Source organism: Perca fluviatilis, chromosome 24, assembly GCF_010015445.1.
Source record: "Perca fluviatilis chromosome 24, GENO_Pfluv_1.0, whole genome shotgun sequence".
Classification (NCBI taxonomy): Eukaryota; Metazoa; Chordata; class Actinopteri; order Perciformes; family Percidae; genus Perca; species Perca fluviatilis.
The window spans coordinates 14,385,429-14,410,256 of record NC_053135.1 but is presented as its reverse complement, the minus strand read 5'-3'; the positions used below and the strand labels follow the sequence as shown (position 1 = coordinate 14,410,256).

Sequence of the window (24,828 nt, the reverse complement as noted above, 5' to 3'; positions counted from 1 at the left end):
AGGATCAGAACGTAATTCATCGTCCGATAGGGGTGGAACAGTACACAGAAGTCATGGTTCGGTTCAGACATCACAGTTCGGAACGAGTTCGGTACAATGGAGGGAAAAGCAAAACAAAAATGCACAAGGCAATCTTTTTTATTGTGCATGTCTCAGGCTGTACCACCTAGTGTCATACAATATCTCCCCTGAGCTAGCTGCAACAGCCTGAAGTGTGTAAAGTAAGATGTAAACAATAAGTACCCCACATCATCTCCAGACTCCATCTGTAACTTGTTAACAAAATTAGACCATCAGCTATAAAATACAGCATCTCTGTTCTCTGCAAAGATGAAGAAGAAGAACTAAATTACCTGATTAATGCAACGTTATCACGACGTCTCCTGGCCATTTTTCACCGTAGAAAGCTGCCTGGCTAAAGCTAATATAGTTAGCCTAAAGAAACAAGGCGTCTGTCTCAACTAACGTTACGGTTTTGAGCTGCGACGCTGGAAACGCAACACTAATCTACAACAGCAGTCTGTGTGTGATATAACGTAATTTACACTGATTTAAGTGTTCTTGGATACACAGTTTGTTGCTTGTTCTCAGAGCTTCATAGCTAAGGCGGGGCTACAGATTAGGTGTCCCTAAAGAACCTGTGTATCTAATAGAAGTTACGCATTACATTAGTTCCGCATTACATTAATTAATTTGCACGCAAGTTTTATTTATTTTTATACCTTGTATTTTCCGTGTAAATTCATGCACCGAACCGTGACGCCCGTACCGTTTCGGTTCAATACGAATACATGTACCGTTCCACCCCTATCGTCCGAATGACGTAAATATTGCCATCACGCAGTTCGGCCACTGGTTATTGACATTGCGAGTGAAATGATATAGAAAAATATATACGATAGACCATGTATATAATTTTGACGATATATATTGTTATATCGCCCAGTAGGGGTGTTGGATTAAATTGACTGATAAGGAGTTAGCGTTAGCCTAGCCCCTAGCCCTCAGTCTTTCCCCATCTTTGTTTACTCATCCCAGCTTGCAAGCACTTCCTGTCTGCTGAGCCGGGGTGATAGCCCCTGAGTGTATTGTAGTACTCATTTTTACTCTCTCTGAGAAAGATTAGATGTGACAGCAGAGTGGAGACCGCTTCTATAAAAAAAAAGTGCATATAGGTTGCTTTGCCTGGCCATAAGCCCACAGCACGTTACTTTAAGCATGCTCATTTTGAGTTTGAATACACAGTTGCTGATCAAATATAACTTTTTACCAAGTCAATGCAAGTTTAGCATGAATCAATGTTACCTTTTGTCTTAGATTTGCCTTTGCATATTTACACTATTGCAAACAGTTGATACAACCTTTTCAAATATATAAACTCCATAATCGTATACACACTTTACTCTGCTTTCATGCCATACATTTTTAGCCACACCACCTTTATTAAACACACAGCAGACTAAAGTAGAGTTTTATTAGTTACTGTATTATTTAATCATGTAGCCTATATATTTATCCCTATATTTTAACTTGCACTATTGTATGTCTCATGTCTTAAATTCTCCTTTATTTTTTATTTGTGATTTTCTGTTTTATAGAACGATTGCTTCTGTAATTGTTGTGCATCTGACAATAAATAACTTGAAACTTGAAACTAGATTCTGAAATTAGCACCCCTGTGTACTAAATCAGAATTGATTTTTAATCGGGAATCGTTTTGAACCGAGAATTGATTTTGAATTATATCATGAAGAATCCGAATCAAATTAGTCTTGCATTGCCAGACCTATTTCCACATTGGAGTAAGGTCTGGCTACACAACACATACATTCTAGCATAGGAGGAAAAAACGCTCTCAGTTGTTTTTATTTCCTTAAACCAATCACAATCATCTTGGGCAGCGCTAAGCTCCAGACACAGTGACAGTGGCTCTGCAAAATAATATCATAAAGCAACTCCTTCTTATAACTTATTAATTAAAGTTAACTGTTTACACAATACAGTAACCCACGCTATTTGAATTAGCTGGATACATGGTTGAATGTAATTTGCCCTTACCCAAACATCCCAGTTAGATGGTAAATGCTGTATAAACATCTTCTTTGTAAATCTGTACAATAATTCCCTAAAAGAACCAAGCAGGCCATATTTTGCACAACCCAAACTTTCTTCAAAACTTGAAGAATGGCAATGCACAGTGAGTGGAAGGTGAGGGACATCCGGCATCGGATGAAGAAGACATGCCTTTGTTTATCCCGCAAGGGGAAATTCACAATTTTCACTCCGCTTGTTACAGTTATTACACACATTACACACCTGAAAATACACACCTGCACAGGACCTATACATGCACTAAATGGAGAGATGTCAGGCAAATTATCCATTATTTTTTTACATAGAAACATATGTTTACATATGTTTTTTCTTTATAGTGGTGTCTTAATGGATTTGAATGAGAGTGATTGATAGTGTGACTGTGTGTTAAAAATCTTATTTTAGACTTTTTCACAGACCGTGATCCACCCTTTACTTTCAGACATGCTGAAGTGATGAAAAAGATCATTGAGACGGTGGCAGAAGGGGGTGGAGAGCTGGGAGTGCATATGTATCCTTTCATGGTAATGCTGGTTATATGTCTGCTTCTTTGACTTATGCAACAATTCTAGTTGACTGTTCTGGACACTTACGAGGATATGTACTAATCTTTTGTGTTTGTCTATTTTCTAATGGACCACTGACCCACCCCATGCACCACAGAAAATTGCATGTTTTCTACAGCAGTGCAGCACTGTTTTATCACACAGAGTTAGAGCTACTATAGCCAGTTCAAAAGACTGAGTGAGATAGAAATGCAAGAAATATAAGATGCTTTGGAAAGTTATTATAGTGAAGCTCTCAGTTCAGTACCACAACATAAGACAAAAGAGCAGCAGCGACAGCCTGTTAGTTCTCACAAAAGAAATGTACATTTCAGTTTCCCTCAGGTTCTCCTGCTTGTTTTTTATGTTTTTTGACTATTAATGGCTGACAGCAGCTCCTGTCTAGTGGGACATGATAATTATTTACAGAAACAATCTAGTCAAATGAGGTTTATAACTATTATTAAAACCTCCCACTGATCTTGAATAATTTGTTCTATCGCTGATATTTTTGTTAAGATGACATCAGGCTATTTAAGTAATGTTTCCTCACATGTAGCCTTCCTCTTGCACAAGAACTGTATGCGTGCAGCTCCTTTTGTGCATTTTCTTCAAACAATACTCCAAGTTCAACAGCAGGAAAAATAATCATAATTTATATAATGGAGCGCATCTGAAGCCAAGTGGTGACTTTACTGCAACGGACAGGGTTTGATTCCAGCCTTAGGTCCTTTGTTGCATGTCATACCCCTCTCGCTCCAACCGTTTCCACTCTGCATTTACTCTGTCAAATAAAGGCGAAAATGCCACACAAAATGAATTGATTAACAAATTGCGGTGATGCAACATTTTGCACCTCTGATGGTAATTTACAAGGTTCATTTGGTTGTACAATTAAATGTAAGTTATACCCCCTTTATGCTACACACACATAGAACAATGAAATTATAAAAACAATATATACAGTTACTTATAGAAATCCTTATATACATGAAGCATATATACTTAGAGACTTTGGTTTAAAGTGGGAATGCGGGTAGTCCAAAAGGTAAAAATAATAATGAGCTTTATTTATATAGCACCTTTCATACACAGAATGCAGCTCAAAGGGCTTTACATTTGGAACTTTAAAAACAATAATAGAGAAAAAAATAATAATAATAATACATTTGAATTTATATACAGACGTTAAAGGAGCACCACGACCGGAAAATTGGCAGCCTTAACCCTTAACCCCCTATAAACACGCCATATTACAGCAGTGGCAAGGAAAAACTCCCATATTCCCGGAAGAAGCAGAGAACCAGCAGAATTCGACTTAGTAGGGGTAGCCCATCTGCTTCTGGCTGGCTGCAGCTCTAATAGCAGCAGTCCAATGTAGAATAATCTGAAAGAGTAGTCTTACCATTAGGGGTGTCATGATACAAAAAATCCAGTAGTTGGTGCCAAAAAATAACACAATTCCCGATGCCAATTTCGATACCACGGTAAATAAAAATAAAAGGATTTTCTAAGATTTCATGTACTTTAACTTAAAACATGAACTTCTTTATTAAAGGTCCCATGACATAGTGCTCTTTGGATGCTTTTATATAGACCTTAGTGGTCCCCTAATACTATGGAATATGGTATTAGGTAATAGTAATATGGAATCTTGACTCTGTTCATAGATTTTCAAAAGTTATGTACCGGAAGTAGAAGGGCGTGACTTCGGCCACTTGCTCATGACCTCCTACTTCTGAATGTATCAACTGGAACACTCTGAAGCGTATACTGCCCCCATCAGTTCCGGAAGAGGTGCCGATGCTGCTAACGCAACACAACAAAAACAGCTGCGCTGTCTGAATTATGCCAGGTTTCAACAAGAAACAGAAATTCAATTTTTTATTTCACTGATAAAATCATTGATTGCAAAAGTTTTAGTAGTGAGAGTGCCTATATTTAGTAGACTCATGTTAGCTGAAAATGTGTCTGGCTTTAGAGGAACATGCTGAGGTATGGAAAGAATATTAGTTAGGTTTCTAATTTTAAAATTGCCTTTTCACTATACGTTGGGCAGAAATCAATGTTGGAATAGAACTACAAGCGTAAGTCATGCTATTACATGAAGCAGCTTGAGCTATAGCAGTAGGAGTACTATATGTAGAAAACATGTTCAGATCCATCCACATGTATAGTGCCATTTGAATCAATACCTGGGGGACATGAATCTGTGATATTTTCTACAGAAAGTTAATGCCTCAGTGTGGTCGTTATTTTTTTTATTTTTTTTTATCCTTTATTTATTCAGGGGAGGTTCACTGAGAGGCAGCCTCTCTTTTGCAGGAACGCCCTGATCACATTCACACAGTTACACATTCACACCTGGAAACTGCCCAGCACAACCACAGTCTGATCTGCTGGCCACTGAGCAGTTCCACTGGAGCGGTTGGGTTTAAGGGCCTTGCTCAAGGGCACCTCAGTGATGGTAATGAGGGAGGGACTTTCACTTTCCACACCCAGATTTTATCCTGTTGGTCTGGGGATTGAATTGACAACCTCCCAGTCACAAGCTCTCTTCTCTAACCTCTAGGCCACCACTGCCCCACAGAGCAACCTGGATGCTTGGGAGTTTGTGTGGGATGTCACAGACCTTGGCACCAGGGAAGCAGTAGACCTTGGAGGGACCGCTAGGTGAAGGGGGAATGTAGACGTCTCTGGCCATGGAACTGCCTATGACCAGGGTGGGGGTTGTTGAGTTCAGCAGAGGATGGGATTGAGGGGGCGCCGACTGTGTGGAGGGACCAGGATGAGCGGCACGGGGATGTGGCAGAGGTGGATTGCCACAGAGCGGGACTCCTCATTGTCCATCAGAATGGTGTAGCGATTTTCCAGTCGTAGGCTGGGCATGAGTGTCATCCTGACGGCCTGCTGTGGTGCTTGCTTCTATGCCATGGCTCAGGCTGGTGTGGAGTGGAGCTGGCCAGTAGAGTGGGCTTGGTTCTCAGCAGAGGCCAGGGAGAGGCAACAGGGACAAAGATTGCATTAGTGCATGGCGGAGTAAAATAAGACATCCAACGTTAGTGTGTGTGTGTGAGGGGTACTTCCGTCGATAATGGTGTCGAGGAACTGTTCATTCTCCCTGATCTGGTGGAGGGTCGCTATTCTGGCTTCAAGTTCTACGGTCTTCTGGCTGAACAGGAGGCATGAGTCGCAGCCAGGTGCACAGCTTAGGGGGAGCATCGTGTTGCTAACAGCTAACCCTAACCCAGCTAAGCTGTTTGCTCCGCTGTTAGCTTAGCTGTTTGCTCCGCTGTTAGCTTTGTTGTTAGTGTGTGAAGCTAATGCCAAATCTCATCAACAAAGGGATTCTCAACTTTTCAGAAACAGTTGAAAGATGCTTAGCTGTTTGCTCCGCTGTTGATAGATGTGGTAGGTCTTTGACCAGGAAACTCCAGTAGGCAGCCCAAGAGACTGTGATGTAGTGGTATGGTAATGTAATTAAACCAGCATAACAGAAAGTTCCAATTCATTTTTTTTATGTTGGAGTGCAGAGAATGAGGTGGAGTTGAGGAGTCTCACAGCTTGAGGAAAGAAGTGGATACTCCTGTATTGATTGCCAGACAGCAGCAGGGTGAACAGACTGTTGCTGGGGCGGGTATTGTCTTTTACCTCACTGATAACACTGATGCTTGGTAGATAAGTACCAATGATGTTCTTGGTGGCTTTAATGACCCTCTGTAGAGCCCTTCTGTCCTAGGCTGTGCACATCCCATGCCAGTTTGTAATATTTCTAGTCAGGATGCTTTCTATTGCTCCCCTCTAAAAGTTAACAATAACTTGGCAGGGGGATTTTGCCTTCATTAGTTACCCAAAGAAATGCATCAGTTTCTGAGTGTTCTTTACCAGGGTGGAGACGTGTGATGACCATGACAGGTTCTCTGGGATGCTGAATCCCAGGAACATAAACTGCTCAGTCGCTCCACCACAGCTCTTATGATGTAGACAGGGGTGTGTGTCTTTGCCTCATTTTCCTAAAATCAACAATCAGCTCCTTGGTTTTGCTGATGTTGAGAAGAAGAAAGAAGAATTTATTATTCAACACGTACAATCGTACAGTACAATGTAGTGAAATTCAATCTATTCAATTCAGTTGTATTTATAGTATCAATTCATAACAAGAGTTATCTCAAGATACTTTACAGATAGAGTAGGGACCACACTATAATTTACAAAGACCCAACAATTCCAATAATTCCCATAAAAGCAACAGTGGCGAGGAAAAACTTCCTTTTAGGTTGAAACCTTGAGTGGTGAGGAAAACATCCTTTTAGGGAGAAACCTCGGACAGACCCAGGCTCTTGGTGGCAGTTGTGTGATGGTGCCGGTTGGAGGTACAATGAACGGTGGCAATTATAGTCACAATAAAGATAATGGAACTATGACTAGAAATAATAGTTTTAATAGTTCATGGCGTAGCAGGGCGCCGGCAACAGCTGCAACCATAATTTAGGTGCCACCCTAATCCAAGGAAAACTGCGGGGCGAGAAAACATATGGACTCTGGGGAAAAAACTCCCCAGAGGTAAGTTAGTAACAAGCATTTCTGGGACATGAATGCACACAGATGTATCTGCATTTAACTCCTCCTAAGCATTAGGAGCAGTGGACAGCCACATACAGCGTCCGGGGAGCAGCCTGGGGTTCAGTATCTTGCTCAAGGACACTTTGACATGTGGCCAGAGGAGCCAATCTTGTGGTTGAGGGCTGACCCACTCTACCTCTGAGCCACAGCCACCCCAGCAGTAGGTTGTTCTCTGAGCACTACCCTGCAAGATTGTTAATTTCCTTGTGATATGAAGTTTGGTTATTGTTTGAAAATCAGCTAATGATGGTAGTGTCATCCACAATCTTCACAAAAGAGTTCTCTCCATGTCAGGGTACTACTTTTACTGTTTATTTGAATACGAAGTTATGTTTAAGTCTGCCAATGTACATTGAGCACCAACATAATGTCACACCTACTGTGTTACTGTATTGTAATTTATCTCAATGCTCCACTGGGTTTTCCTTAACTGAGACTTTCAGGTATCTTCTGATTTTCCTCAAGTTTGTCCAGGCTGTCATTCCCACAATAGAATACGACTACACAAGACACTTCACCATGTAGTTTCATAAATCTGCCTCTCTTAATGCAACATGGGAAAGATCAGCTCTTCTGCCTCTGTGATCAGATTATATCTGGTCTGGTCTGATTAAAACCAGTTTGTGGAGTGTTTGTATTACTCTGAGACACTTTGCGTGGGCGCAGGACATTGGGGAATGTTGGAGGTATGTGGCTAAACTGTTCTAACATTTTGGGAAACAGACTTGTTTTCCATGAAACCCAGAGTCAGATAAGAAGACCAATGTCTGTTTTATCTGTGTGCATTCAGTACAGATACATGTGTGTTTTTTATAACTGTTGCTAGCCTAGCTATGGCATGAAAAGTGCAACTTTCATTAAAGTCAGAGCTGTCTTATTTTCATGTATCGTTTAATTTCACCTGTTGAAAAATAGAAATGTGAAAAAACAGGCTTGGATATATTGGAAGTAGCTTGCTATCTAACATGTTTTTTTTTTACTTTTGACAAAACTGGCTAGTAGTTTCTTTTTTACTTCCAGTCTTTCTGCTAACCTAGGCCAACCACGTCCTGGACACCTCTGTACTGGATACACAAAAATTAAACTGATGTCCTTATTATCTGACTCTGGGTAAGGCTGCAGACAAGGTTTCATCCCAAAGTTGGACAGTACATCTGATGTTTCTCTACAGGTTTAATGTTGTGACCACAATGTGGCGAGCTCTCATAAATTCCTTGTTAAGCTTTTGCTGATGTTACTAAAAATTCACCCCATTCCACACTGCTTTGCTGCTTGAAATGTAAGAGTCTATTTCAGAAAATAAATTAACCATGGTCATGCAAAGGGTCAGCTTCTTGAGTTATTAAAAATGAGACGGGTTACAGTAGAACAAGCTGGTTTAGCAGATATTATTTACTGAAAACAGCTGCCTGCCATTGCTGGAAACCAGGTTGATGAGAACAGTGAAACTCAACAACAGTAAAGTTGTGGTCCATAAAACCAAAACAATGAGCATGCCCTGTTCTACACTGTGGACCTTTACTGACTTTTGTTATCTGTTTATGTATAGTACATCATTTTCCTGTACCACTACAAATAATATTCAGAAGAAAATATTTCAAATCTGTGGATTTGGACTTGGACAACTATCGGTAGGAAATGTATGTGTTCTTGCTAACATCACTGTCTAAAATGTCTCTGTACCTAACAGCAGCATTGATTGAAGTTTCTTGACTATTAACATTACTGTTCCCATGCCTTACTGCAGTGATTATTATTGCTCCCATTCTGATGCACTTTGTAGAAGGCATGGCTGAACCTCATTATTGCAAATCAGCTCTGTATGCCAGTTTGTCTTAATACTTCATTCTCTGAATGTATGGATGGCCAGGCCTTTTCTTTAACCCATGATTCTTGTGGTTGGCTCATATGGTTTTTGTGTTTTACTTAAACTGGACAATTTCCCCCCTGTAGCTTGTCAAAATCTTGAGACGGATTGACTTGTTTCTACAAGCATGGTGTATCACTACCTACTGTGTGTAAGAGCTGTGTGAAGGTTGGCTCTATCTATTGTGTGGCATTTTCACAAAACAAATGAATTATTTTATTGTCACAAGCCTCTTTGTGTACTTCAATAAACTATTCAATGAATTTCTGGTCTGTTTTGTTCATAAGATTTTGAATTATAAACTATTTTGGCTCAATACAGTAACAATCATTTGGCAGTAATTACACAACTAAATTAAACCTGCTTGCTTACTTGTTTTCAATTTTATTTATAGTATCAAATCATAACGAGTTATCTCAAGACAGTTTACAGAGTAGGTCTAGACTACACACTATAATTTACAAAGACCCAATATATTGGGTCGCTCTTGGCAATCATTTAGTGCAACCGTGGCAAGGAAAAACTTCCTTTTAGGCAGAAATCTTGAGTGGTGAGGAAAACTTCCTTTTAGGTTGAAACCTCGGGCAGACCCAGGCTCTTGGTGGGCGGCTGTCTGACAGTGCTGGTTAGGGGTACGATGAACAGTGGAAATTATAGTTACAGGAAAGATAATGGAACTATAACTAGAAGTAGTAGTTCATGGCGTAACAGGGCACTGCAGGACGTAGCAGGGCGTAACAGGGCACTGCAAGGTATATATATTATAGTAGCAATAAAGATAATCGAAATATGACTAGAAATAACAGTAGTTGTAGCAGTGCAGGGTGTCGAGCAGGACCACAGCAGCAGCTGCCAGTGCAGGGTGGGATGGGTGGGCATTGAGCAGGACCACAGCAGCAGCTGCTAGTGCAGGGCGAGATGGGTGGGCGTCGAGCAAGACCACAGCAGTGGCGGGATGGGTGCGCGTCGAGCAGGACCACAACAGAAGTTGCCAAAAACAAACCACCTGAACCACCAAATCTGCTAGGCGAGAAAGCATAAGGACTCCGGGGAATAAGCTCCCTGGAGCTAGGTTAGTAACATGCATTAAAGGTACATGAATGCAAACAGATGGAGAAAGAGAGGAGCTCAGTGTGTCATAGGAAGCCCCCCGGCAGTCTAAAACTATAGCAGCATAACTAAGAGCTGGTCTGAGGCAAACCTGGGCCAGCCCTAAGTATAAGCTTTATCAAAGAGGAGAGTTTTAAGCTTAATCTTAAAGATGGAGACGGTGTCTGCCTCCCGAACCCAGACTGGAAGCTGGTTCCACAGGAGAGGAGCCTGATAGCTGATCGGCTCTGGCTCCCATTCTACTTTAAATTGACTGGATTAAATATTCACTCTGTATTGCCTGTTGGTCCAGTCTCCTGATGTGACTTGCTCAGTGGTCACACTTGAACATTTTTGTACATGAACATTAAGTAATGTACATTAATCAATAAAGAGTTTTCCCAAATGCTATTTGTGTATTAATTGGGGAACAAATCCCCTTAGGTTTTACCTACAATACTTAGGTAGGCCTACATAAACGACAAAACACATATGCAGGAAAACCAACCATACTATATTAGACCTTTGTTGTTTGGAAATTGTAAAACAAAAACGTTAAAAATGTCTTTCAGACAACTTGTTTTACTCCTCTGCTGTTGCTCTATATTTAGACCAGCTGATGGCGGTAGTGTACAAAGCCTGGTCATTAATGTACTCACCACCAGAGAAGAAGCAGTATGTAAGAAGTATAATAACAAAGATTCTCTATACTGTAATAAGTAGCAGTTAGTTGTGGAGCCGAGGCAATGCTGGTGAGTCCAACATGTCTGTGCTCAGCCCAACTGTTCTGCTCTGTGTGTATGGCTTCTTTTCCAATCTCCGGCCGTCGGAGCCTTTCCTCACCGCCTACCTCATGGGACCAGACAAGAACCTGACAGAGACTCAGGTGAGTTAGTTTGCTTGGCTAAAGACTGAGCGCTGTCAACTGCTTACAATACCTTGCATCACATTTGAACTTGACACAATGCACATTTGAAAGGCTACAGAGCGCAGCAGAATGATACCCAATTTGTACCTCCTATTTATCAATAGTTCGAATTTTTTTTTAAATCAAATTACGTGAAACTTTGAATTAAATTGTCAATTTCTTTAATCTAATCGGAAACATAACTTGCATTGCTGATTGACTGATTCTCCGTTTTTTATCTCTTACTGTATTGAAAGCGTGTCAGTCATTAAGGTTAAATTAATTATGTCTAAAACACACTTTTAGATTTGCGAAAGCTTTTTTTTGTCTTTATGAGAATTAAATAAAGGGAGATTTCACCGTTTTTTTTTCTTCAAATGTAGACCACCAGGTCCAGATCCAAAACCACAAGGCCTACACCTAGACTTGTCAAATCTGGACAAATATAATCCCAGAGGCCAAAGATTCTTAAAAGTTTCAGATTTGTGAAAACTTTATTCTATTTGTGAAAATGCAATAAAGGGAGATTTCACGGTTTTTTTCATATGTAGACCACATTGGACCAGGTCCAGATCCAAAACCACTATACCTAGACTTGTAAAATCTGGACTAAATTATGCCAAAGAAGCTAAAGATTCTTAAAAACACAGTTTAAGATATGTGAAAACTTTATTATTTTATATTTATTATTGCGTTCTCATAAAGCCAATGTTCTTTTTTTTTTTTTTTTTTTTTTTAGCTGTTAAAAAAATACCCATACAATACCGATACTTGGGATCAGGACATCCCTAGTGACAATTTGTTGTTGTCAGTTATCTGTTACAGTTGGATCAAGCTACTTACCCAAATCCATATTAAGTTCCATATTTCTATCCCTATATAAAACTGATGTTTTGTAGATGGCTTCATAATAATACAGCTGTGTGTTTTGTAAAGGCTCAGTCCTTTTTTGTCTGTTTTGTGACGCAAGCCCCAACAACAGGCCCAGACAAACTTTCCACGGACAGAATAATCCCTCATTAAAAATGGTCAGATCCTTTGGAATTTCTGGTTAATCCTTAAATAATTACCTCCACCAAGTTGTAAACTGGCCTAGAAAAAACGAGCAGTAATAAATATTTTTTTGCCCTGGATGACGTTACCATACTAAGGCGGCAAATTACTGTCAAGCTATCCATGCTGTGTACGGTATCTAAAGTCTTGGAAAAATTGGTTTAGGTGAAAAAGCTGATTTTTGATCCCCTGTACTGTAAGTCAAAGCAGTATCAGTTTAAGTTAATGCAGAAACTAATTTTTAAGTAAATCTGACTGGAAAATATGTGCATTCGGTTCCCAAGAAATATTAGGCCAATTGGCCAGATGGTGAAGCTTTAATTAAGGCTTTAAAATCTGATTTTGGGAAGGCCACGCCCCTCAAACCATAAATCCGATTGACCTGAATTTTGACAAATAAGTCCAGCTCAATCTGCTTTACAAAAAAGCCTCTTGGACCATAAATGGACCATTGGAAAAACACAGGCTATAGTCGAATAGTCAAAAAAATTACCTCCTTTGTCCTTTTACTAACCACTTTTCCTTAACCCCAAAGGTAAACGTCATGAGGTCAAGAAAAGTGAAGGACAATTGAAAAGGAATTATAGCTCGTCTACGGTCGGGCCAAGCATTTTAAACATGCAGAGAAGGTGTCCAAAGCACAATGGTTGATAATGTTGAAAACAGGACCTTGTAACCGTTGAGCCTTGAACTCAATGGTTTGGGTCCAAAGGCAATCACTGATCTTAGTGAGCTATTGTCCAGGGGTCTCATTTATAAAACTGTGCATAGGATCCTTACTAAAAGTGTACGTATGCCCAAAAGCCAAAAATGGCGTACGGCAAAAAACAAATCTGATTTATAAAACCCTGTGTACGCACATCTGTAAGCAATGTTCCCTTTATAAATCACAGATTACCCACAAGTGTGTGTACGTGGATCAGCCTCTGTACACGCCCATTTTTTACCAGAAATAGTCAATGCAAAGCACCTTATAAGATAAGTATGTTAATGACCCTGGCAGTTATTATTTCGTTACACCGAATCATGATGACTGGCGGGCGGGGAAAAAGCAAAAAACTTCTCAGACGCTCGGGAATTACTGCAAATTAAATTACATTTTCGGCCTGTTCTCGCAGTGTAGGGAAACCTGATCTATAGACTACATATATTAATAATACTGTCCAAAACGGCAGGCATTTCAGCACTCGGGGACAGCTTCGATATACCAGACCTACATTTAACAGAATTATAAATTATATCCAAACAAACCTTAGTGATAAGGTGAAGATTATATATAATATTTATATAAAAAAACACTTAGCTGTCTGCCGTTTCCCTCTGGAAACAGCCGGTGGCCCCCAGAGTGACGAGGACATGTATTTGGACCGGGATGGCACGGTTCTGGCGCATTGCCCTCTCTACTGGACCCAATTCAGTACATGGATCCAAAAGCACAGCTTTAGGGAATTTAAATCGGCTTATTAGCCAGTCATCGTCATGGTCCCTGAAGGCTCTTTCTCTCCGGATTCTTCCATTGGCGTAGTCCTCCTGCAGTGCCGGCAGTGCCATCATGAAGCATTACGCACGGGGGTCACTGCTTTATATATTTACAACAATTTGTGATTGTTAACACCTTGCCAAAATCACAGCATCAACTAGTGGTATCCCCCACCCCAAGATACAATTTAAAGACGAACGTGTAATAGGCAAACACACTTTTCTTCATGCAGGTTTTGTAATGTATTGCATTACAGTTCGGATCGATAACGAGGACATGAAGTGATTGCGCGAGAGCTTAATGGCTGTATTTCCAGACTTTGACATTTGACTACATATGCATTATATTAAAGACATATCCTCCTCCTGCGCTCCGTAGGGGACAATGTGACAGCGCCGATTAAACATTAAGAACAAATTTTTATTCAATACTTAAAAATATTACGAGTAATCGTTATTCCCTCATGTACTTTCTGCAGTCTGAGATCAGTTCACCACCTCTCCATCTGCGTTGCCAATTCCCATTGTCTCCAAAAGGTGTGTATGCATTGGTCAGAGTTTGCGTGGAGGACCGTCAAGTTTGTTTTTTTATAAATCACAACCTTTGCGTGGGAAGTGGCGTACGCACATTTTCAGCCCCGTTTTGTTTGTACGCCACGTTTATAAATGAGACCCTAGGTGATGACTCCTCCAGTTATTGGTAGTATATTTTATTGAGTCAGCCTGGGTTGACTCAATAATATGACTTCCCTAAACTGGAACTGGACTGATGTGTGTGTTAATGCAGAACCCCCTTGTAAAATATGCAGACACATCACAATGCCTGATTATATATATACAGTATGCACAGAGGCTCAAACTCACTTTCTGATCTCAGGGAGCTATTATCTGGGTGATGTCACAAGTGGTATCACAACACCTAGTAGACAAGGAGCAGGCTTGCATGAAAATTAAGAATTTTGAAAAGAAAAATCTTATTAGAGAATTCTGAGAATTTGTGCAATTTATTTTCACAAAGATCAATAAATGCCAAATTGATGTTTAAATATGCTTTATTTTGCATTGACTACAATGCGTAGATGAGGACACAATTAAAATAATAAAATTCTGAAATTTTGCACACCACATCTACAGTGATCTTTGAATGTTGTGAAATGTTTCCATGAACATCAAATATATAGTTTGGAATAAATTGCAGGATTTGTTTACACTACTGTATGCAGTAAAATGTTTTAATGCACTGTGGGCTCAATTTTTGATATATCAAAAATCTTAATGGTAAATTTGGGGAGGACAATCTGGAGATCCCCAAATTTGGTGTCAATTGAAACAAAAATGTGGGAGGAGATAGATTTAATAAGTTTTGCAGTTTTGCGAAAAAAGTGATGGACTCAAAAATTTTCACTAGGTAAAAGCAGAGTACAGTTTCTGCTCTATTGGGGCTACAGTTTGGGTTAAGTTGCGAAGTTTTGCTTATACGGCTGATTTGTTATGAATTTTTTAAGTTTAGAATTTTAGAAGGCTGTTGTAGCGCCACCATCAAGACACAAATTTTATTTTAACAACAAAGTTTATTAAAAATAAACACTCCACAGATCACTCAACTGGTCCAAACAACAGAACAGATCACAGAGGAGGTGGTCAGGACCAGTAATTTTAGTTCCCTTTGTGCCAGTAAGAAGCTGGTCATGACCGCTGTGCCACTGGTCGCAACCAGTGTCTCTAGCGCCCCTAGTGGTTGTGACCACTGGTCCGTGCCAGAGACCAGCTGGTCCTGACCACACGGATCTCCATTATCAATAATAATAACAATAATAATCATAATATATATGATATAGTGTATTTTATAGACAAAAGATTGTGATCTCTGACATTTATCCAGCTAACAGTGCTGCCAAAACGACAGGAAAGGGGAGAAAATACTAAAGCCGCTTCACAGACCACAGGGACCACAGGGAAGACCACTGAGGAGCTGGTCGCGACCAGTATCTCTAGTGCCCCTAGTGGTTGTGACCACTGGTCTGTGCCAGAGACCACTGGTCCGTGCCAGAGACTAGCTGGTCCTGACCACACAGATCCATTATCAATAATAATAACAACAATAATAATCATAATATATCTGATATAGTGAATTTTATAGAAAAAAGATTATGATCTCTGACATTTATCCAGCTAACAGTGCAGCCAAAATGACAGGAAAGGGTTTGACAATACTAAAGCCACTTCACAGACCACAGGGACCACAGGGCAGACCACTGAGCAGCAGTGTCTCTAGCGCCCCTAGTGGTTGTGACCACTGGTCCCTGCCAGAGACCACTGGTCCCAGGACAGACCACAGAATCGGCTACAACCCCCTCTCCAGTGTTGGTCATCTTACTTTAAAAAAGTAATTAGTTACAGTTACAAATTACTTCTCCCAAAAAGTAATTGAGTTAGTAACTCAGGGAAATCTGTTTTATGTTTTGTTACGCATTTCTGGATTTTTTATTTTTGGAATATACATCGGCCAATATATATCGGAATTTCGGATTTTTAAATCCCATAGCATCCCATCCCATAATCCCATATCGATATGGGCCTTAAAAATCCTTTATCGGTCGGGTCTAGTATGATTTAAGCGTAATTGATTCAGATGCCGATAGCGCCAATGCGTGCATTTTCAGACGATATTCCTACTTTCACACATTTTCACACACAACTTTCACACGTTCAAAATAATGTAGTCATATCTGTAGTGACTTCCAACAAACCATATATTGAACTAAGTCACTGATGTCAGGGTTTTGGGTTTGAGTTCAGTTGGTTTTGAGGTTCTGTTCTTGTTTCCTGTTTTTGTTGTGTATTTGTTCTGTTTTCTGTTGTAGCCCGTGTTTCCTCCCTTGTCTTGTTTAGCTGTAGTTCCTGTCTTGTTTTCCCGTGTGTCTGTATGTTCTGTTTCCTGTTTTATTTTGACGGTCTGGCTTTCTGTCTTGTCTTGTCTGGTTTACTTCCTGTCTTTGGTTTTCCCTCCTTTGTAATTGCCCTAATGTGTTTCACCTGTTTCCCAGCCTAGTGTCACCTGTTGCTTGTTTTCTCATTACCCTGTGTATTTAGTCTCAGTTCTGTCTTTGTCTCTTGTTGGATTCTTACTTTCTGTTCGAGTGGTTCTTGTTGTGTTCTGTCCTGCCTGAAGTATTTTCCTGGCTGAAATAAATCTCTGTTTTACTGCATTTGGGTCCAAACCTTCTCTCCACCTTGACAACTGAGGGGCGAACAGGTGAACTTGTTCTGGATGCTGCTCTAGGCTTAACCCTTGTGTTGTCTTCCCGTCAACCTTGAAAAAAAACACTTGTTTAGATGTTTTTGATGCCTTTTTTTCAGTTTTTTGCTTTTTCCAACGTTTTAAATTGTAAATTTTTTACAATGTGACCCGAAGTCAACACAAGGGTTACATTTAAACAATGTCCTATGCGCTGTGTAACTTTAGATTCCACGTTCCATTCATTCAGTTTTGTATACACACGCTCACTGTAATTTTCCCCTACAAGTAAGTCAGGGACAAAGGTAAGTTCTTGCATTAACTGGTTTATTACACGTCTCAAACAGTGCTATAAAGTGCATTATAGGGCTGCAACAACGAATCGATAAAATTCGATTACTAAAAAACTTATTTCATTATCGATTCGTTGAGTCGCGCAACTATTACGCCACTCAGTCGCGGAGATAAAAAAAAATTTGAGTTGAGCGCAGAGAGGAGCGAAAGAAAAAAGAGCAGAGTGGGGGTAGACGAAATACGGAGAGAGACCGGAGAGACCCGTAACGTTGTTCTGAAACACACGGCGGAGGCAGAGAAATCAGTACGACCTAAGTCATCAAAGGTGTGGGAGCATTTCACACTAAATGAATCAAAAACGTGTTAATTGCAAGATAAGAAAAAGCGACACGGCATGGCACGGGCGCACCACGGTGATGAGTCAGCACCTAAAACGTAAACATGTTGGAGTCCATGATGAGGAGGAAGAGTTCAACAGCACGGTGGAGTCACTACACAATCTTACTTCTGTTCAGTTCTGAAGTGAGGAACGCAACGTCCCTCCAGTAGCTCTTCTAGTGCTGCCGTTTACTCGTTATCCAGCTGACTAGCATGACAAGCTAGCGTTAGCTCGTTAATAACAGTAGTAAAGCAGGGGTGGTATAGTTTGCAAGACTAAAGTCACGGTTTTATTCACTCGCCTTTTTTTGGCCCATTCATTTTCAATCTGTCATGTATTATGTGCTTTGTCCCATATCAGTTATTGTTGACAAATATATTAGTGTGTGGTGTATAAATGAACGTAACTTGCATTTACACAACGATGGTAATAATTTAGTGTGTGTGTGTCTCTCTCCGTGTCTGTCTGTCTCTGTGTCTTGTCTGTATCTGCTATTTGGGTTACATATCTTTACACAACTATTAACTAAAACAACAAGTATGTATTGAGTTGATGTAAATTAATGCTTTATTTTTATTTTTTTTATCTGATTAATCGATTAATCGAAAAAATAATCTACAGATTAATCTATTAAAATAATCGTTAGTTGCAGCCCTAGTGTATTATTATTATTATTATTATTAGTAGTAGTAGTGTTGCAATGTCTCACAGAAAAAAGTGTACACACAGTGCATACAGCTAGTGCACACCTTAACATTCAGATTATAAATTGCCAAATGGCGATCCGTCGCTTTCAATTATGCTGCCGCAAGGAATTGTGGGACGGCATTATCTCCTTTCCTTTCGTAAAAGATGGTCCAGTGTATCCTATGCTAAAGGAGATATCCAAGGAAGCATTGAAGGAACTTTTCCTTATCACTTAGACAATTGGAACGGCTGGGTTTGGTTTTCAAGATATTTAACAAACAGTTTTGGGAAATTAATGTAACTCTAACAATTTGGTCAAACATCATAAAACTAAGTGTCAAAGTAGATATTTTTAGTCTGTGTAAATAGATCTACCAAAGGAATTTGAGCCCAGCCCATAGGGGGCACTACAAATACCAAAAATGTGTACCTCAAAACTTATGAAGTAACACATGGGTGCAAGTGGGCGTGGCTTATTCATTGTTATCCGCCATTTTATGCTTTTGCTTAATTTGTTATGAGCTACAAGAAGGTAGAGACATGAAACTTGGTACCATAACCATGACATCATGTGGAAATGCTTCCCATGAAATAGGATTTACTTTACGTCTAATTTGACTCACACTTTTAACTCAATATACTGTAGTTGGGCTTTTTTGAAGTGGGGTTTGTATGAGGTACTTAATGATAGTCAATGTATTACCTACAGTAGATCAAGGTAAGTTTGGAATATGAACAATGTGGGCTTTTTAAGCAAAGAACACTCTGCAGCCATATGGCCTCCTCTAACAAAGGAAAGGCATACAAGGCAGGAAACACAGCCTGCACAAGCCAAAAGGTGCCAAACATTTCTCAGCTAGGTGTTACATTTAGTTTGAATTCAGACCCTGGCTTTTATGGTGCTAAAACTCTCATAAGTATTTGCAACTTGTAAAACACAATTCACAAATGAATACAGAGTGATTTGTATTTGTAAATCTGTGTTGTATCAGTGTCTCAAATTTGTGACTTGTGAAACTTGTAAAACACATTTCACAAGTGAATGCAGAGCGATTTGTATCCGCAAACACAATTCACAATGAATGCAGAGCGATTTGTATCCGCAAATGCGTGTCTGTGTCCGTGCGTCTAATTTATAACTCGTGTTTCATCATTTGTGAATGAACTTAGTATTTTTCAATGTAAATATGTGTAAATCTCCTATTTGTGGGTACTTTCGATCCCAGTGCTCTCCAGTAGATGGCGGTAATGCAACACTTATGGATGCCAATTGCTGTTAAACTACATGTTTCAGAGACTGTTGGCAGAATCTACTCTAATTCTGCTTACTCCGGGTAAGTTGATATTATTAGCACTTTGTCGTCAAATAAATTACATTGTTTTCAGCATCATTGATGCAGTGCATTTACAATTTGCTTTGTGTTGTTATGGCGGTTATTATAGTTTAATCACTGACTTCACCATGTTTTACAGATCTGACTGATCAGATGCTGTCCTAAACACCTGTTTGATGAGGTTTATCTGGACCCACAAGACTCCTCACAGTATAAAGGTATTGTGGGACAGGTGTCATACTTCTGCCAAGCGATGGTCTGAAGACAACACAGCAGCATCAGGAAAGATTCAGTATCCACCAGAGATGGGGACTCGAGTCTGAGCAGGGGCGGTTCTAAATTTTTTTTAAGGTGCACAATCTCTACCTCCAACATTGCCAAAAGACACAATATAGAATAAATATTCGAAATGGCACAAATCCTTCATCACACAAATGTGAAAACGCACTAAAGAGAATGTAATTATGACACTATAGCACTAAGAACAGAAAACCAAACTAAAACCTGACCTTTCTGGCCTTCCTTGATGCAAAATCATCAATGATGTCATTGTATTAAATCTGCTCCTTAAATCTGACATAAAAGAAGTTTATACTCGTCTTGTTCTTGCTCCGTCTCTGTGTACTTCCCAGTTCTCCTGTCACTTTGTGTTTATCTTTCGCGTTACGGACTAGTCCATTTCATTGTGAAAGTAGGGGGTGTTGACCTCTCTCAGCAAGCAGGGCGCCTGCAGCTGCTGGGGGAGCTGATCTGCCAATTCCCCACACAGTGAAATGATAGGAAACAGAAAAACGCTTCGCGGCCCATGTTTTTTTATTTTTTTTTTATTTTAATTTTTTTAATTCTCATGCCGCCCCCCATGTGACATGAAGAAATGCCACCCCGGGTGGCTGCCTGGTTCGCCCGTGCCAAAAACCACCACGGAGTCTGAGACTCGGACTCGAGTCGCACTTAAGTCGCACAAACGTCTGACTTCAGACTTGACTTGTGACTCGACCCAAAAGACTTCAGACTTGACTTGCGACTCGACCCAAAAGACTTCAGACTTGACTCGAGCTTCGAGACTCATCAACAACCTGTTTTCATACAATTATTGCTTTTTTAAATTTAAATGCCTTCATGTATTTCTATTTTCTTTTATTGGCGCATACGGGAAAACGTATGACGAGCTGTATGTCCCCTGCCCTTTGCCATAATGTGCAACGCAACTCATCCGCCTATGTGCACATATAAAAAAAATAAAAAAATAAATGCATTGCTGATGCAAGTCCTCCCGGAATTGTGCCTTTTGTCATTAGTTTTGCTTTCAATAACTTTGTAAACAGTGGCAGTAAGCGAACAGCGACATGCAAGGTGTGTAGCACCAAGATAAATGATGCCGGATCAACAACGTCGGACTTCATCAGGCATCTAAAAACGCACCCAGATAGGTAGGTCACTCACACTAATGTGAAAGAGACATTACATTTAGCATATATCGTCACAGGTAACAAGCTAACCATCGCAAAGTGTTGTGCTAATGCTGGGAACAGGCAAATAGTATCTAATAGTTAGTAGTCGCTGAGGCTAAGAAATCCATGGCGCACAAGAGGCGGGACGCACGGATCCATCTCCCCAGGAATAAATGCTGTGCCGGGTGGGAAAACTCATGGGATGCGTAATTGATCCCGCAATTGATTGAGTGAAAGAGACGTTACATTTAGCATATATCATCACAGGTAACAAGCTAACCATAGCAAAGTGTTGTGCTAATGCTGGGAACAAGCAAATTATGTCTTTTATAGTTGTATCCATATGATGTGACAGACTTAGGTTAATATTTCACCAGGTCCGAGGGCTAGAGGGATGTGTTAAGTAGACCCCATAAAGTTATCCTACAACTGATACTGTACTGTATGGATGGTAGCTACAGCACATGCTTTGAATTCATAAGATTTAACAATACAGTGTTAGGGACAGATCACATGGCCTGAGACTTGACTTGGACTTGCCCCTCAAATACTTGAGAATTGACTTGGACTCGAGCTCAAAGACTTGAGACTTAACTTGGACTTGCAAAAAATGACTTGTGAACATCTCTGGTATCCACAGGATGACTTCTGTGACATGAGAGCCTATATTACCAGCTGACACATCTTCAGTAGAAAAGAAACCCTTTAGACTGGATGATATGAGCTGGACAGTTAACATCTGCTACTCTGTACATTATGTATACACACTTTATATTTCCATTTCATGGACTATGAATAAAGTGCTTTAATTCTAAGCAGGGTTTGGTCATTTTTAAGATTAGTAGTAAGGCTCCTTAAGTGTTTTACAGTATAACATGTTTTTTCACAAAGAATGTAACTGCACTGTTTATGCAGGTGATATGTCTGATTTAATGCAGGTAGAAGGGTCAAACACCAAGTCCATTTAACATCCTGACTATGAAAATGTAATCCTTAACAACAGGTAATGGTGAAAATAAGCAACACAAAACATTTGTTTAACAGTTAAACTTTGTTTTGACAGATGACTATATGAATAAAACTAAAGTAGTTTGAAAGGGTATTAAATCTAATGTGCAGCTTGAAAAACATTTCACAGCATAAATATAATGGACGGATAAAAACTTCAAGTGAAAATCTCTAAGTTACTTTGTGAAACAAGAATCCCTTTGACACAGCCTGATCAATGTCTATGGACACCGTACAGTCCTCACAGTAGCTGTTGATACTTAAGTTACTGAGCAGTTGAGAATGTATGACACCTGTCGAGCAATTACTTACTCCTGATGATTTCTGATACTGAGTCTGGTGGGTCAAAGTACCCCTCATCAGTGGTCAGTCAGATCTGTAAAACATGGCAGATTCAGTGTTAGATTAAACTGGGCTATCATTTTTTATCATGTTGTACAACTCCACATACATTTAGTCTTGAATAAAGGAGTTGCATGTCTTTAACCCGGTGCGTGGCAGTTACTGTACTAGTAAACATGGTTACAATATGTCGAGCAAATGTTAAATTTAAATTCTTTATAGTTTAACCTGCAATATCATCGATTGATTCCTTTTAGATCATCTAGTTTCATGTGATACCAAATATATTCACTAGCTTTACAACTGGGCCCACAACAGTTTAAGCAGCTCTTAATAACATTTCAAACTGCCAATTCCATAAAAAGACCAGGCAACGGCCATGTTACAGGGCTGACTTTAACGAGCTAAGTTAGCATCGCTGTTCAAGCTGTACAAGAATGTGAACGTTATCGCGCTCCAAAATGTAGTGAACTGTCACTATAACAACGGCGCGGAAAAACAGTCTCAAAAATACCCACACAAATAGGAGATTTACACATATATTTACATTGAAAAATACTATGTTCATTTACAAATGATGAAATACGAATTACAAATTAGACACATGGACACAGATACGCATTTGCAGATACAAATCGCTCTGCATTCATTTGTGAATTGTGTTTGTGGATACAAATCGCTCTGCATTCATTTGACCATTCATTTGGCCTACATTTGTCGTAGCCGGGGGGTTATTCTGCTCTTCAATACAATAATACTTTGTACAACCTCTGATACCCTCTACACCTGATACTCACGTGACCATATGCGACATGCCCTACTGCTTAAACAGACTGACCTTCTTTTGTGGACATTTTGAAGACGCTATGTCACTTAAAGGTCCCATGGCATGAAAATTTCACTTTGAGGTTTTTTAACATTAATATGCGTTCCCCCAGCCTGTCTATGGTCCCCCAGTGGCTAGAAATGGTGATAGGTGTAAACCGAGCCCCGGGTATCCTGCTCTGCCTTTGAGAAAATGAAAGCTCAGATGAGCCGTTTTGGAATCTGCTTGTTATGAGGTCATAACAAGCAAGGTTACCTCCCCTTTCTCTGCTTTGCCCGCCCAGAGAATTTGGCCAACCCATGAGAGAGAGAGAGACATCATGGCTTTCAAACGAGAAAAGTGGCAGTTGGTCAAAGCCACACCCCCACCATCCACCTTGCCACTCCCACTCTCCTCCTCAATAGCTTCAGACACAGAAATGGCACATACTAAGGAAAGCTCATTGTAGGACTGGCTCTAGTGGCTGTAGTTCAGCACCAAAGCTGAATTTCGGAAAGGAGACTTCAGATACAGTATTAGGGGACCACTAAGGTCTATATAAAAGCATCCAAAGAGCACCATGTCATGGGACCTTCAATACATCCATGGGGTAGCGTAATTCTGTAAGCTGTCTCTCTCTACAGTATATTGCCACACCTCCCCCTTTAGCAATTCTATCTTGACGGAAAATGTTTCAATTTGGGATTATAATTTCCGAGATTTTGGTTGATTTCCTGAGCCAGGATTTGGACACAGAAGGTCAGGGTTAGCTGAATGAGCAAGGGATGTGAATAAATCAAATTTAGGAAGCAGACTTCTGATATTAACATGCATGAAACCTAGACCTTTGCGATTGCATAAATCAGTGAATGAAAACACCTGGGGGGTACGAGTAGGGCCCAGATTAGTCTCTATGTCTCCTGAGGAGAAGAAGGATAAGTGTGGCCCATAGCTTTAAAGACTGGCCATTTAGTCTGACTAGTGGAGTGAAATAATGTTATGGTCATATGGTCGTAGTAAAGAAGCCAGGGGAATGACGGGATGAGTGGTCAATGTGGGTAAGCCAAGGTATTTAGTGACAGAAGGAGATATCACTGGACAGAATAGGTAAACAGGAAGTCTCTGAAGTTATATGCAGTGTGATGGAGTGGTTAGCATTGTTATAATGCAAGGAGTTAAGGAGTCTAAACTGTTTTAGGGCTGTCCCAAACGATTTATTTTTTAAACGATTAATCTAATGATACATTTTTCAATTAGTGATTATGTTCCCATTGCTCAATTATTAACAATTTACACAAAAGAAATTTCAATAAGGTTCAAATCTCTATTAAAATTGTTTAACTGTTCAAGTAAAATTAATTTGTAGTGCAACCTGAAGCCACATGTAGGCTATCAATCCAACCACAAAATAAAGTCACTTTCAGGAGGAATACAAAAATAAAACCTTAAAGTAGCAAGTGCAAAAAGAGTAGCCTGTATTTGCATTTTTTAACCGTAGTAGGTAAAATAATGAACAAGCTCTTGTTTGACATCCAAGCTCTTCTCCCTTTTAATCTTACAGTAAAAAAAGTAAAATTTTAGCAACATATAAAATCAGATGTATCAAATAAATCCAACATAAAGCAAGTTGCAG

At 39.9% G+C, this 24,828-nt stretch overlaps 2 protein-coding genes across 7 annotated transcripts in view; both read left to right on the top strand.

The window, feature by feature from the left end:
* The window catches only part of atg3 (autophagy related 3), a 19,127-nt gene extending 9,735 nt beyond the window's left edge, over positions 1–9,392 (top strand). For both annotated transcript variants that reach the window (XM_039792673.1, XM_039792672.1), the window contains exons 11-12: positions 2,537–2,605; positions 7,706–9,392. In XM_039792673.1, the coding sequence (XP_039648607.1) occupies positions 2,537–2,605; positions 7,706–7,787 (151 nt within the window). In that variant the 3' untranslated portion in view covers positions 7,788–9,392. The remainder of the gene's footprint in view (positions 1–2,536; positions 2,606–7,705) is intronic.
* Positions 9,393–10,886: 1,494 nt separating this feature from the next.
* Positions 10,887–24,828, top strand: part of slc19a2 (solute carrier family 19 member 2) — a 42,541-nt gene continuing 28,599 nt past the window's right edge. For 2 of the 5 annotated variants that reach the window (XM_039792668.1, XM_039792667.1), the window contains exon 1: positions 10,887–11,104. In XM_039792668.1, the coding sequence (XP_039648602.1) occupies positions 10,982–11,104 (123 nt within the window). In that variant the 5' untranslated portion in view covers positions 10,887–10,981. Of the gene's footprint in view, positions 11,105–17,608; positions 17,712–19,228; positions 19,590–19,680; positions 19,808–24,828 lie in introns of those variants that run through there. The other 3 variants (XM_039792670.1, XM_039792669.1, XM_039792671.1) reach the window with 3 other exon arrangements.